This window comes from Equus caballus, chromosome 15 (assembly GCF_041296265.1).
Source record: "Equus caballus isolate H_3958 breed thoroughbred chromosome 15, TB-T2T, whole genome shotgun sequence".
Lineage (NCBI taxonomy): Eukaryota > Metazoa > Chordata > Mammalia > Perissodactyla > Equidae > Equus > Equus caballus.
Window position 1 is genome coordinate 48,581,533 of NC_091698.1, and position 15,350 is coordinate 48,596,882.

A 15,350-nucleotide genomic window follows, 5' to 3' on the forward strand; every position below is an offset into this window, starting at 1 on the left:
ATTGGAAAAGTAAGGGGCTAAAAGATGTAGAGCTTGCAGTCACCTCTTGGTTATTCCTATAATGGCAAGGATCAGTGGCACAAACAATTCAGAGTGGTAGGTTATACAAAACTCTATTTTTGTTAGGTTTAGGAAGGTTTGGTGCTTATATATGAATGAGAGTGTATGAGAATGAGAATGAATGTGTTCTTTGTGATGCTTTAAAACAAACGATGAAGGCACGTAATAGAGACCCAGCTCCAGATGGACTAAAGAAACAATTCAGCTTCCACACTCCCTCACTCATGTGTTCTCTTCTCCACCCACGCCACCATCCTTGTGTTCTGGGGTAAAAGAATCCTTTTCGTCTAATGGAAATGACCTTCCTCCTTGCTTGAGAGCTATAATTTCCAGTAAGGCTGCATTCAAATGATGCTGCTGTTAACAGTGAAGTTAAGTAGTTGAAAGCTTGGAGTTTTAAGCAGTATTTATCTTGGGAAATCCAGACTGTAGCATGAATTTATTCAGAGTTGACTGCATTTCATACAACCATTATTTGGAGGTTTGACTTTTTTGGCCTAAGCAGCTGCCACTTAGAAGCTTGGGTCAGTGTCTCACTGTTTGGTGCCCTGTTTTGTAGTCACCCTTGCTTCTGCTATCATTTTCCTTGCCTTTAAATATACTGTCCATGAGTTAAATGTTTCTAATCCAAAAAATGTGATGTTAACCAGTGATTACAGCCTTGACTGTGATAACTGTTAACCTGGTTTTGTAAAATACTCCCAAATTTGAACTCGACAGTTGGTTTCCTCCTGCTCCTTCCTTTTTGGACAATAAATGTTTAGAGATGAGGCAGTAGGAGCATCCAGGGATCTGGATGATCTTGTAAATGAGATCATCTGTCTTTCGGTCCTAGAGATTAAATGTCAGTGTAGCATTTCTACAGACCAGGCAGCAAGTATTGAAGCCAGAGAGACCAAGCTGTCCCTAAAGTACAGACTATAAAGCTGTCTTCTTTCTTCTCCCAGGGTCTATTGTGCAATCTGATTCTTACTAAAAGATATGGCAAGTTGAACCTGTGGCCTCATCTTATACACAGTGGGGACAATATAACCAGGCAACTAGAGCAGGACCATATTGTCAGTTCTACTACTAATCTTGAAGACATAATGAGGGCAGCTCACATCTGGGGTGCTTTACAAAAGAAACTGTTTTGACACATTAGAGGAAGCACTGAATTGTAGGAAAACAAATCCCTGACTGGGAATCAAGACACCAGAGTTCTACTCCTGGCTCAGCCAGTGATCAGCTCTGTTACCTTAGTCCAAGTTGCTGCTCTGTAGACAGATATTTATTCTCTTGGGTAAGTGATGAGTCTGAATGTTTATAACCTCTTTTTTGCTCTGCACCCTTCTCAGGAGGCCAGGTGGTCAACCTGATGAACCAACGCCTACAAACAGGTTTTACAGAGAATGAAGTGCTCCAGATATTTTGTGACACCTGTGAAGCTGTTGCCCGCCTGCATCAGTGCAAAACTCCTATTATCCACCGTGACCTGAAGGTAACAGACCACACTGTTTCATTAAGTGTGGTCTTCACGGAGTATTTTCTGTCTGCCCCGGGGATGGTGTACATACTGTGGGCATGTGAGTGAAGTTTAAGACATGCTCCAAGTTCTAATCTTACATTCTGCTTGGGGAGAGAAAATAGAAAGGAAAGAAAAAAGTAACAGTACAGTGCAGATATCAGTTTTATTACTTAAGTAGTCTTCAGAAATTCTTTATAATCATCACATGCCTGAACACATATTTTTTTGTTTTTCATGATAAATTCCCAAATTTACTTTTCCAGGGTCATGAAAAGTAATACGCTAATTTAAATAGCTTGTGAACAATGATGCTTGGGCTTTAAAGTCTGTTTCATATTTTGCAAAATCCATTAATTGACTATTTAAAAAATTTGTCCCACTAATTACCATCCCCTTGTACCAAGCCTGTCCTATGGTGGTCACTTGACAATGTTAGTTGAATGGAATTGGCACCCAGTTAGGATTCGCTAGCATTTATGGAACACCAACTGTGTGCCATGTACTTTACTAGACACTTTATGTACGCTGTCTGTTTGAAGGGGGGCTTTTTTCTTTACATTTTATAGTTGAGGAAACTAAGGAGCGGAGAGGTTACGTGGTTTCCCTAAGGTCATATAACTGAGAAGGGGCAGTACCAGAATCTGAATCCAGCTCTTCTGATTCTACATTATAATTTCCTTTCATTATACCTGTGTTTCGAGAAATATGCTTCATGGCTAATAACTTGCATCAGCATCCCCTAGTGTACTTGTTAAATGAAGGCTGCTGGGTACCATGCTCACTCTCTTGAGCTATAATTTTGGTGGTGATGTCAAGAGGCCCAGGAATTCATATCTTAATAAGTTAAGCACCCCAAGTGGTTTTTGTATATTCTAAAGTTTGAGGATCACAGCATACTGGCATTTCTGTTTTGGGGGTTTTTTGGGCTTTTGAAAAAAATTGAGATATAATTCACATACCATAAAACTCACCCTTTTAAAGCGTATAATTTGGTAGCTTTTATTATATTTACAAGGGTGTGCAACCATCACCACTATCTAATTCCAGAAGTTTTCATCATCCCAAAAAAGAAACTCTGTATCCATTAGCAATCACTGTTCGTTCCCCCTTTCTCCATCCCCGGGTAACCACTAATTTACATTCTCTTGCCTGTTCTGGACATTTCATATATATGGGCTCATACAATTTGTGACCTCTTGTATCTGACTTCTTTCCCCTAGCATAATGTTTTCAAGATTCATTTGTGTTGTAGCATGTATTGGTACTTCAGTCCTTTTTGTGGCATAATATTCCATTGTATGAATATATCACATTTTGTTTATCCATTCATCAGTTGATGAACATTTGAGTCGTTTCTGCTTTGCCTATGATGAATAAGGCTACTATGAACATTCATGTACGAGTTTTTATGTGGGCATATGTTTTCAGTTCTTCTGCGTATATACCTATATACCTAAGCATGGAATTGCTGGGTCGTGTGGTAACTATGTTTGACTTTTTGAGGAACTGCCAAACTGTTTTCCAAAGGAGCTGCACTGTTTTATATCCCACCAGCAATAAATCAGGGTTCTAATTTTTCCACATCCTCACCAACACTTGTTACTGCCCTTTTTTATTTTAGCCATCCTAGTAAATGTGAAGTGGTGCATACATACTGGCATTTCTGTACTGAAGCAGTTGGCTTAGAAGAAGATAGATACATCTTCCAAAAGCCTTAGGTAGCCTTCTTCAGTGTCCCTCTGCCCGCAGTCAGCCCTTTTCCTGAGTAGAAAAAGGAGAATACATCTCAGTAAATATTATGAGGCTAGCGTAGAACAAGTACATAATTCTATGGAGGTGGTATAGATATAATATGGTCCTACTCTCGAGATGTTTAAAGTATTGGGGAGAGGATATAAATGAAATATTTCGACTTGAAACAAATAGGTAAAATATAGAACTTTATAGAACAAAGTGATCAATAGAAGAGAATCTATTGGCTTAATGCATGGTCAGATATTGAGATCAGGCAATGGTGGTTGGAATCTTCTGGAAAGGTGGGATTTCAAAGGACTGGTGGGAGATGCGTGAGAGTAGAGGGTATTTCAGGCAGAGAGCGGAGCCTGACGGCTGCCTAGAGAAGGGAACAGCAGGCTGTTTGAGGGTGAGGATGGAGGCCCAAGCCTAGGGCATGGCCCTTTGTGGACCAGGCTAGGGTGACTGCAGGCCCCTGCTCTGAGTACATGCTGACACTGTATTCCTAGCTGCCCTTACTCATGAGTGAAATTCTTGGGCCTGTTAGCATATATTTAGAAACAAGCAGTTTTTACCAACATTTTAGGACCTGACCTCTCTCCCTGCTGCCTGCCTTGGAGGAAAGTTTATGATGGGCTAAGAAATAGGGGAAGTGTGGCTGGGTAGCACCAACCCTAGTCTTTAAGTGTGGGCTCTGCTTCTGTGACCCATATGAGCTCCAGCTTCTCTGGAGCCCAGTTCTCTCCCCATGTCAGATGGGGTTTGATTTCACATTGGAACTCTGATTCTGTAGCCCTCACGCTGTGACTTGTCTTAATGGAACTGTAAGTGCTATGAGAGATGAGCACAGCAGCATCCTTCATATTGCCAGATGCAAAGGACACTATAGTCCCTGTCTTACTGTCCTCCCTGTGGCCTTTGACTCCTTCGTAACCATCTCCTCCCTTGACCTCTGTGACAGCGTGTTCTCCTGGCTCCTCCTCCAGCTCCTTGGTCGCTCCTGTAGTCACTTAGCCTCTCTGAGCCTCGGTTTTCTCATTTGTGAAGTGAGGACAGCAGCCCAGCTTTGGTTAGGGTCGTGGTAATGTTAAATGAGAGCGCGCATGTCAGCATCCAGGCACAGCCCTGGCACAGTAAGTCCTGAGAGAGGGCACAGAGGTGAGAGCCAGGGGAGGAGGCAGAAAGGGCCCTTGAGCATCCTTTTAGAGATGCTAGTCCCATGTTCTTAAACAAAATCTTCCTTTATTTTAACGTTTTTTAACATTTATTGGATTAAATGAGGCCTAAGTGATTATCATTTCATACCCATAAATAATACCTATCCAGTTTACATATTCCCAGCTTGTTAATGCCCTGTGGTGTGCACACTGCTGCTGCAGGGTGATTGGTAAGCATTGCCCAGTGACGGGAGGCTGAGGTACAGAGCTCAGTGTCCAGCCTGGGGACATGGAGTAGGTCAGTGCTTGGGCTCAGGCAGGAGGAGCCCCTGACTTTTCCCTCACTGCACTGAACAGCCTATGAGATGTTTCAGCAGAAGAACGTGGAGCAAACTGGAACTGGAGGGTGAGGCCGCGGTATGAGTGAGGAGAGGCTGCCATGCTCCGTTCCCCAGCCTGCCCTCAGCACTGTACCCCTTGCCCCTCCTCAGTGCTCCTAACAGGCAGTGCAGTCCTGAGAGCACAGTGCTGGGCTCTGTAGTGGTGTTTCAGTCCATATTGAAGACCATGAGGCATGCTGCTGAGTTGCCACTAGTGGTTCAGGAGACTTTCTTTCCCTCTCTTCTCTGCCTTGGACACAGGGAATGTAAATAGGGGCCCCTGGGAGGAGGTCTCAGTTGGGATTATTGTAGAGGAGTCCTGTTGCTGTTGATTTTAGTCATTGACTCCTGGTTGTTTTGATTGAAGCTTTCCTACACTCCCCAAATCTTACACTCGGTGCCATCTAGATGCTTTCTTTAGCATCTTAGATTTTGTTGATTTCTGTTAGTGTGTGCTTGATGGGCAGTCACATTTGCCTTCTGTACCGCCAGCTTCCTAAGGCCTGAGTGAAAGTCCCCATGTACCTCCTTTTTGCCCCGGCCCTGTCATTGTGTCACGTAGCCTCAGCCACTCTGAGCTCCACGTTGCTGCTGGAACCAGCCACCACAGTCCTAGCAATAGCCAGAGCCATGAAGTTCTTTATTCTCCTGTTGGCCAGAGAAAGTGCTGGTTGCTGGTCTCTCGGTTGCTTCTCTGTGAGCAGGATTTCCATTTGTGAGGAGGCACCACTCTGAATAAAAGTCAAGGGGACACAGGAAAGAACACAGGCCAGGCCAGCTCTGGACCCCCTTGTTGGGCCAGTGCCGCCCTGTGAAGGGGTCTGCTTGTTCACATTCAGACCTGAGAAATACCCTCCTGCCCTGCCTACCGCATGTGTGGCCTTTGTTTCAAATTACGTGTAAGAAATAAGCTGAAGGCAGTCCCTGTCCTTAAGCAGTTTATGTTCTAAAAATAACCATGGCAGAAGTTCTGTTCTTTATGGAAGATTTCTCCTCAAATACATTATTTTAACATTTTAATTATTTACCCCGCTTTTTACTTTTCATCTCTCTGAGGAAAGATAGAGATCATTATTGTAGATTGTGGAGTCATAGACCTGGGAGGGTCACCTAAGCCTGTCCTCTCCTTTTACCAATGAGGAAACCTCTACCCAGGAAGGCTTTGACCTGCGCAGCTAATTCAGTGGTCAAACCAGAGCAAAGGCCAAGGTCTTTTACTCCCATTTTGGTTTTTGTTTGTTTGACTTTGCTATGTTTTACGATGCTGTTTGTCCAAGCACTTAAGAAAGAGGAAGCGGGGCCGGCCTGGTGGCCTAGTGGTTAAGTTCATGTGCTCTGCTTTGGCAGCCCAGGGCTTGCAGGTTCAGATCCCAGGTATGGACCTACACACCACTCATGAAAACATGCTGTGGCAGCATCCCACATTCAAAATAGAGGAAGACTGGCACAGATGTTAGCTCAGGGCCACTCTTCCTCAAGCAAAAACAGGAAGATTGGCTACAGCTGTTAGCGTGGGACCAATCTTCCTCACAAAGAAAAGAAGAAAGAAGAAGAAAGGGTTAAGATTTAATGAGCACGTTCAGATTGAAAAAGTCATGAATGTCTCCTTTTGTCAGAAAAAAGATTTTGATCTTGTGAAGTACAATAGGATGAAGATTCTTGTCCTATTTTTAGAATCACAGGTTTGAAAAGCCACATTCATCTAATCCTCCATAATTTCCAGTTGTGATAAATTCTGTGACTGAAATGCCTGAATGCCATATCTGTTTGGAGTAATGGCAAGATGAAGAGGTCAGTAGGAGATGGCTTTCCAGACCTTTTAGCTAAAGCAGCAGAATTTGGGAGTGACAACTTTAATGACTCTCTTAAACTGATAGGTTGGGAAATAAGGTCAGCAGCATTAAACTCTCAAAGAGCTGAAAGATTTGAGCGTTGTAAGCAGTGGTTACCAATGCTAGGCTTACATCCTAAGGAACTTTGCCAAAAACAGTCACTGTGCAAATTCTCGAAAGCTTTCAGAAGATGGTGTATGAATAGCCAGTTGGTTCTTTACCTTCGTAATCTCATTTAATCCCTCTTGGCCCACTCTAGACCTGGCCCTAGTCTCCTCACACCTGGATGATTGTGCCTACTCTCATTTTCTCCCTTCTCTTACTGTCCCTCCTTTGTCACCATGCTCACCTTCCTAACAGACCTCTGTTCATGCGCTGCTGACCTGTTAAAAGTGCTGGATGGCTCCCTAGTGGCCTTCCTCAGCCTGCCCTCTGTCTGCTTCTCTGGTCCTCTCTCCTTCTGCTCTTTTCTCTCACCAGTCTGAGCTGTCCCTGTTCCTTAATTGCATAATGCACATCAGTGCAGTGAGTGAGTGTGTAGTCCTAGCAGTCAGGCAGCCTGAGCCCAAATCCTGCCCTACAGCCTGTGACCTCAAGCATGTTAGGCAACTGACCTCTGGTTTTTCATCTGTTAAGTGAGGACAATAAGGCTTTGTAAGACTTACATGAAATACTATAGGTAGAAGTGCATGGGGCAGTGTGTGGCGCATAGTAAGTGCTATTAGTTGCTGGTACTATTGTTGTTATTTTCATTCCTGGCTCTGTGCCTTTGTTCCTTTTATTAGTTTTACTTATCTAAGTCCTTCACTTCCTCCAAGCCCAGCATTATCTCATGTCTGCATTCATAAGAGCGCTAGGCCATAATATGTCCAGTCCTGTGTTTTCAGTTTCCTAGCAGTACCAGTGCCCAGCACAGTGCTGTTCAGCCACACTGACCTGCCTCTGTGCTCCTCCCCACGGTAGTCCATGACTGCTCCCTTCTTCATTCAGGTCTCTGCTCTCCTCATCAGAGAGACCTTCCCTGACTGTGCTATTTACAGTTGCATCCCTTGAGGTCTTACATATATTTAACCTGCTGGATTTTTTTCATAACTTTTATCACTGTTAGGCATTATACTTATTTTCTTATTATCCTCAACTGGACTCTCAGCTCCATGAGAGGATGGATTTTGGTTTGTTCACAGCCTTATCCCCAGATCCAGAAAAGTACTTGGCATGTAGTAAGAGTTCAGAGATGTTTCTTTAATAGATGAATAGTAATAACATCTTGCATTTGTATAGGGAGATTTACAGTTTGTTTTCATGTGCATTCTCTTACCTGCTTCGTAACAACATTGATAGAAATATCAGCTTTACTTTGCGGATGAGAAACAAGCCCAAAGAGGTTTAAAGATTTGTCCCAGGTCAAACATCTAAAATAGTCACTGAGGTCTTCTGACCTCCAAATCCAATGTGGTTGCCACACACCATGGTCTGTGTTAAGTGTTTAGTTAATAATGGTGGTGGTGATGACCGAGGGCAGCAGCAGTGGCCAGCTTGGTCTCGGAGATTTTCACAGGTTTTATAAGTCACAGGGACAGACTGAGAGGGGGCGGAGAGTAGAGCAATTGTTAAGGCAGCTGCTGCCAAGTGATCTCACTTCATCATCTCATTTGATCCTCCCGACAAACTTGCAGAGTAGCCAAGCAGGGATTACTGTTCTTTTCTGCATTGATGTTTTTTTGATAAAGTTTTCCCTGCATTGATATTTTTGGCTCTCTTGTCTACTTTTGTACACACCCTTAATTTTTAACTGGTTTTCCTGTAAATATAGTTTTGTACAGTGTTATCTTGTGGGAGGAAGGGAGGCAAGCTGAGGTGGGGACCAGGTTGGATATAGTATAGCTCCTGAGTTCTGCCGCTATGGAACCTAACCAGAAATGCAGTTTTTAAGGTGGGGGGGGGGAACCCTAATGTTCCTTATCTTTATTTTGTTCTTTGTCTACTTAGTTCTCCTCCCTCCCCCAGTAGTGATTTTGCTCCCTAGAACTGCCTTGTTTGTGTTTTGATGTGAATTAACTTTTCAGCTTTCTAGATTATACATTCTAGCATTAGAAGTGTAGAGACCGATCTGGGAAGGGACTGCACTCATATAATAGGAGAAGTATGATTTCACACGAGCAATTACATGAGTGAGGTACATGAGGCCAAGAAGGAAGATTGTTGCTGAATGATGCTGAATAAGGGACTTAGGGATCCCTGGTGTGTGTAAAGTACTAGACTGAATATTGTAGGGGACACATAGGCATAATGTAATTATAGATAAGAGGTTGTCAAACTGTTCTGCAAAGGGCTAGATGGTGAATATTTTAGGCATGTTGACCATACAGTCTGTCTCAACTGCTCAACTCTGTAGTTAGAGCTCAAAAGCAGCCATAGACTAGAGGATAAGTAACCACTGGGCAAGGCTTTGTTTGGCCTAAAGGTCTTACTTTGCCAACCCCTCCTATCGAAGGTAAGTTCTCTTGGTTTTGTAGGGTAGTCATGGAAGGTTTTACTTAGGAGTTACAACTTGAGCAAGGCCTTGAAGAATGTCTGGAACTTGACTAGTGGAGAGTGAACAATTGATTAAAAGGACAAACTAGGTGATACAGGGAATGCTTAGGAGACATTGAACAAACCAGCCTGGCTAGTATTTAGACACTTGGTTCCTCATTGACTAGATTCCTTCTATAGGGGCATTTCCGGACATAAAGAACTAAGGTAGCCCTGTCCTTAAGCTTGTACCCAGTACATTGGGCAAGTATAGACATCAGGCCTACCAGCGTTAGAGGGTGAGGATAGGGTCCTTGAGAAATTGCTCTGCTTCTAACCTGCTTCCTGCCCTGGCAGAAAGGCAATTGCCAGTCCTTCTCTAGATTAGATTTCCTGGGCTCACTTCCTGGGTTAAACGCTGTAAGCCTCACTTTCCCCATCTGTACAATGGAGATGATAATATATTGTTATTTTGAGGAGTTAGTGACATAATCCATGTAAAGTTCTGGGTTCAGTAGCACTCATAATAGTAAAAGCTCAGTAAATTGTGGCTGTTCTTTTTATAACCTCTAAATTAGACTGAAAACATTAGTGTTGCTTTCTTGGAATTATTTTAGATTCGTAAAGTGGGTATATGCTCAGGATAGCTTGACTGTTTCGCTTTGTTTATATAACATCAACAATGACAAAACCCCTCACGACACCATAAGTGAAACTCACTAGAAATAAAAAACCAATAAATTACAGGATCAGTTTGCAGCAGAGACTTTAGGTATTGGATTTAGCAGATACAAACTATAAAATAAACATCTGTATAATAAATAATGTAATTTTTAGAATAATTAAAAGAAAGTCTAGAAACAAGACACTGTCTTAATTGACCAGATACTTTTAAAAGAACTACTAGTAGCAGCAGGACCTAGGTATTTGGTAGCCCTTGTCTTGCTTCTGACAGACTGGTACATGTGCATGCATGCGCAGACATACACAGTGTTGTATGCATTTCTGTTTTTTTGTTTATTCCATGCAGCCAACATTTTCTGTACCAAGCACTGTGTTAAGCACTGGTAGAGAAGACTACAGATATCTGTGCTTGTCCTTAAGGAGCTTATAGTCTACTCTTGCCTTTGTTTTCCAAAGGTGATCAGTCTTTGGAAGACTGAAGACAAAAGACAATGGAGACTACAGACTTATTGGCCTAACAAGATTTTTTGGCTGCCATTTTACTGCTCACACATAGCCAGGTCTGTCCTCCAGCATATCAGTCAGCATAATTCACCTGTACCAGAAACTAATCAACATATTTTGAGTACAGTAGTGCCTGCTATTTTGGGATAGTTCCTTGGCAGAGTCCTTTGATACCAGGGATTTCTCTAGGTTCTGGTCTTTGTAAGTTTTCTTCTACCCAGAACTCCTAACTTACTGCCCAAAGAATTCATCTATAAAAAGGTTAAGGTAATACTTTAATAGGAAAACAGCCCATTTGCCCACAGGCCTTTAATCACTTTGAGAAGTAACTAAAACATAGCAAACAGTTATTAATTCTGAAAATCCTAACCTATTATAGTAAAGAAATTGATATATGTGTTTATAAGGCCTAGGTGAAATAATTGACATCAGGAAGAAGAAAGCACTAAAGGAACACATTTGTCTGGGTGGGGGCCTGAGGAAGACGTCAATGGAGAGATGGCATTTGAACTGGAGTTTGGAGGATGAATGGGATTTTGATAGTTGGGTAAGGAGGTGGGGATCACAGAGAGCATTCTAGACTGAAAGAAGAGCAAGAGAAAAGATGCAGAGGCTTGAAAGTAGAAAGTTTCTGCAGAGGTGAGAAATGTGGCTGAAAATCTGGGAAAATGAGGCTTTTGCTTCCCCATTGTGAAATTTCCTCTTTTTGTCTCCTCCACTCTCATTTTACCCTGTTACTCTTCACCTCTTTTTGTTCCACTTAGATGACCCCTGTTGAGATACTTGGAGAGGAATAACTTTCCTGTGCACATTAATGGGATTACCATAAATAAAATATTTTGTTTATATGACTGAGAATGAAATTTTCACTTGCATTACTAAATGATATTTTGGAATCAGTGCTTGGGAAATGTTTTTCAGGTTGAAAATATCCTTTTGCATGACCGAGGCCACTACGTCCTGTGTGACTTTGGAAGCGCCACCAACAAATTCCAGAATCCACAAACTGAGGGAGTCAATGCAGTAGAAGATGAGATTAAGAAGTAAGCTTTTCCTCCTTTCTTGGAGTTTTGTCCATTATCATATCAGCAACTTTACTTTCAGGTTATGACTGAGAAGATCAGAGTGGGAAGACATGGTGCTAGTCAGTTGCCCCGTCTCAGAGCATCGTGTTGGCAGTTAGGTTGTTGGATTTTAAGGAGAGGATGTGCAGAGAGTTCACAATCATTGATTAGTAGAGTAAAATGAAGGAATCTTATAACATTTTATCAGTGGTCCTATGGTTATTGTACATAGACATTTTGATTTACATCACATAGCCCTTAAAAAGCTGTGTGATGCACACACCATAGACGTACTGTGATGTTTTTAAGTGGAATCACAGCCACCATGACGTTATCAGTCACTTGTGTATGCTTTTTGCTGAACCCTGAATTACTGTTTATTGCTTCCTGCTCATAAGGAGCTCACCTGCAATCTAGTGGAATTAATGGTGAGTAGGGCTATTGAAGTTTCTACAGATATTGAATCACTGACTTCCACCAGAAAAAGCTTCTTTAGATTTGTGACTCCAGTAAGAATCTGACCCGTTTTCCCCTGTTGTCCAGAGTGTTAGATTTTTCACAGGCAACACCACTCACTGTTAGTGCTGATAAATCAGCAGTCTAGCGTTCACACTTACATCCTAATCGTCACTCTCCTTTGCTACATCACCCCTGGCAACCAAGCCTGGGGCAGGAAGACTTCTGGTCCTAGGCCCTGATGGACACCTAAATCATAGTGCCCTCTGGGCTCTAGAGACTCAAGCAGCACAAATCATATGCTCAGTGACACCAAGGCACTCACTTTGAAGATGAGCATATGCTACTCTTTTGTTGAGCCAGAGATAAGAGGAACACTGTTGTTTCAGCCCTATTCCGGGAGCGCGGGTCCCATCCACACCTTCCCCCGGCCCTCAGCCAGGCCCCACTTTCTGCTGTTTTACAGTGTCCCAGCCAGTATTACATCTCTGTGTCAAGCCACATTTAAAAGAATTAATGTTTTTAAAAACAAATCAGCAAAATATAGTATCAGACAGCAAGGATTTACAGGAGAAGGTTTTGTCATTTGAGGACCCAAGAAAAGTTGCTTTTGGAGTTTATTTAGTGCCTGAGTATCTGGGTTCCCACATGCTCCTAGATTAGAAGGGCTGCTGTAGAGGGCCACGGGTGTGTGCCAAGGACAGCCTTTCATTTTATCTGCACTAATATGTCATACTCTCTTCTGCAGATTGCTCCCAGGGAACTAGACTCTATTAATATACATATATATTAAAAGTATTTCTGCTGCTCCTGGTTTTTAATTATAGCAATGACAGATATTTAACAAAAAATGAATCTCTTGATTGTAGATACACAACGCTGTCCTATCGAGCACCAGAAATGGTCAACCTGTACAGTGGCAAAATCATCACTACGAAGGCAGACATTTGGGTAGGTGTCAACTAACCTATCCACATCTCAGATATCAGCAGTCTTGACTGTAAACTCTCAGCTTTAATCCAGACAGTGCCATAGCACAAGTGGCCACTGTACCATATCATTGTCCACTTATCCCTCGGGGTTATTCTTGACTCGAGGTGACCCGCCACTGCTTCTTGAAGCGTGTCCAAGGAAATTACTTTAGAGCTCTGTGAAAATTATTCAGGTGACCTGCCCGTTATTTAGGTGGTTTTCACATATGTGTTACCAGTTCTTGAGAACAAAACAGCTGAAATACTTGTTCTTTATTGGAGCACAATTTGCTGATGATGTTAGAAATAATGTAAATCAGCAGCTAAATGGTGGTGTTGGATTCTAAATTCAGTTCCTAATAGGTTAATAGTACATAGTTTTTATATCTGCTAGTTAATGTGGATGGTGCCAGTATCCCTCAGTAGACCCAGTGCAGTTATAGTAAATAAACCACTGGTAGCAGTCTGCTTTCTTTATCTTTTTAGGCTCTTGGATGTTTGTTGTATAAATTATGCTATTTCACTTTACCATTTGGGGAGAGTCAAGTGGCAATTTGTGATGGAAACTTCACAATTCCTGATAACTCTCGATATTCCCAAGATATGCACTGCCTAATTAGTAAGTATTCCAAGTTTCTAGTTTCATATTTTTATTTCTAATCTTTAGGAATGAATTGGAGGATAAAGGGATTCGATCCCAGGAGTGATGGGTTGCATGCAAAGAAAAAGAAATCAGTTGATAATGGTTGGTCACTCAAAGATATGTAACAATGTCTAGTTACAGTAGTAGGTCTTTTTGCTAGAAAGCTAAACCCGATTTCACACCTGAGCCAGCCACCTGAGCAGAAATCCTAACTGTGCTTTGATCAGTATACTACTGCTCTGTTTTCTTGCAGTCCGTATGAAAGCTCTGGTACCAAAGGAGTCCAGCTGACTCACATCAAATGATAAGAAATTCATCTTTGCAGAACTGGAAGCAACTCAAATTAAAATGATTGCAATGCGTTGGCTGGATTGAATACATAATTAAGACTGTATAACTCTATGGAACTAGGTTTTTCCTTTCATTTAGGTTAATCACTGGATTTTGAAAAGCATTTAAACTCAGTGCTTTGTTTAAGATGTTTTTTAAGATTCCCCACTCTTTTGCATTGTCATAGCAAGCATATGTACCAATATTCATTAACCAGATGGTAGAATAAGTCATCTTTGCACAAACCACTGTAGTAAAATACTAAAGAAACAGAGATTTTTATTATCTTTTGACATTGGTCAAGACGTTTTGCATCTAAATTTTAACCATTATGGATTGATTATAAATCCTGAGCAACCCAGCTGGGGTCCTGAGTGGGAACATACTGGAGAAAATAGAAGCAAGTGTGGGGCAGAGCATCTGACATTTGTTGAGGGCCTGCTTGTACCTCATTTAATTCTTAAGACCTTATATAGTAAGTATAATTATCCCCATTATACAAATGAGGAAACTGAGGGTGAGAAAATAAAGATAACTTACCTGAGTTAACAGTTATAGCTTTTGAGTGACTGTCCCTTCTATTGGGCCAGTTTTATCAATCAACCTCTTCTGTTTATTTACAAAAAAGGAGGGAGAGTATTTGAAGGAATGTAGTATGGCATATTTAATGATCGTTGGATTGTTTTCAGAGTTAAAGCGCTGTATCTGTTCTAGAATTGCAGCTATGTAAATGAGATTGGAAGGAAATATGGGGAAATGGCCAAATTAGATGCCAGAATGATAGAGTTTTTGGTAATAAATTTTTTTCTTTTTAACATTTGTGCGGTGAATTCATATTAGGACAGACACCTCTTATGACCGTTTGTAACCTGACATCTTTCCTAAACTCTGATCTATTTCAGTTTACAAACTATTTGAAGATTCTGTTGTCACTCTAAACTCACAGGCCTAAAATTAAATTTATTGTCATTGCCCTCCCCACAACCTTCTTTTACTCCCAGTGCAAGGTTCCCCTCTCCTCTTTTCAGTTTGTGTCAGTAGTGTCACCATTCAAACTTGAGTGACTGAGATTTAAGATTTTCTTTAGATCTGGCTAGCAAGAGAGAGGAAAGAGTCAGTCATTTCCTAAGTGGCAATAATTCTTTGTTTGGAGTTTCTCCTATTTTCACTTCATTCTCTCTATTCCAATCGCTGTCACCATTGTCTCTGTAGACTCTGTGAGCTCATGCCTGTACTGGTGGATTGGCCACCAGCCTCTCCCCTCCCTCTTTGCTCTATCCAGCACACCCTCACCACGAGATTAATCTTGTAAAGTGCCACCCTGCCGTATCCCTGTTAGTAAACTTCAGGGCTTATTAGTGGTCCCACAGTCAGGCCCAAGATTCTTGGCATGGCCCCTAAGAGCCTTCATATTCTGGTTCCAATCCACCCGCCTAGCCTTAGGAAATCTCTAACAAGGAAGTCTCTGCCCTGTACTTCTGCCTCCTCAATTTCCTTGTAACAAAGCATTCTCT

At 41.9% G+C, this 15,350-nt stretch overlaps 1 protein-coding gene across 20 annotated transcripts in view; it reads left to right on the forward strand.

Moving 5' to 3' along the window:
• The window catches only part of AAK1 (AP2 associated kinase 1), a 165,521-nt gene that overhangs the window by 91,488 nt on the left and 58,683 nt on the right, over positions 1 to 15,350 (forward strand). For all 20 annotated transcript variants that reach the window (XM_014731107.3, XM_070235343.1, XM_070235345.1 and 17 more), the window contains exons 5-8: positions 1,398 to 1,540; positions 11,294 to 11,415; positions 12,762 to 12,843; positions 13,350 to 13,482. In XM_014731107.3, coding sequence (XP_014586593.2) covers positions 1,398 to 1,540; positions 11,294 to 11,415; positions 12,762 to 12,843; positions 13,350 to 13,482 — 480 coding nt within the window. The remainder of the gene's footprint in view (positions 1 to 1,397; positions 1,541 to 11,293; positions 11,416 to 12,761; positions 12,844 to 13,349; positions 13,483 to 15,350) is intronic.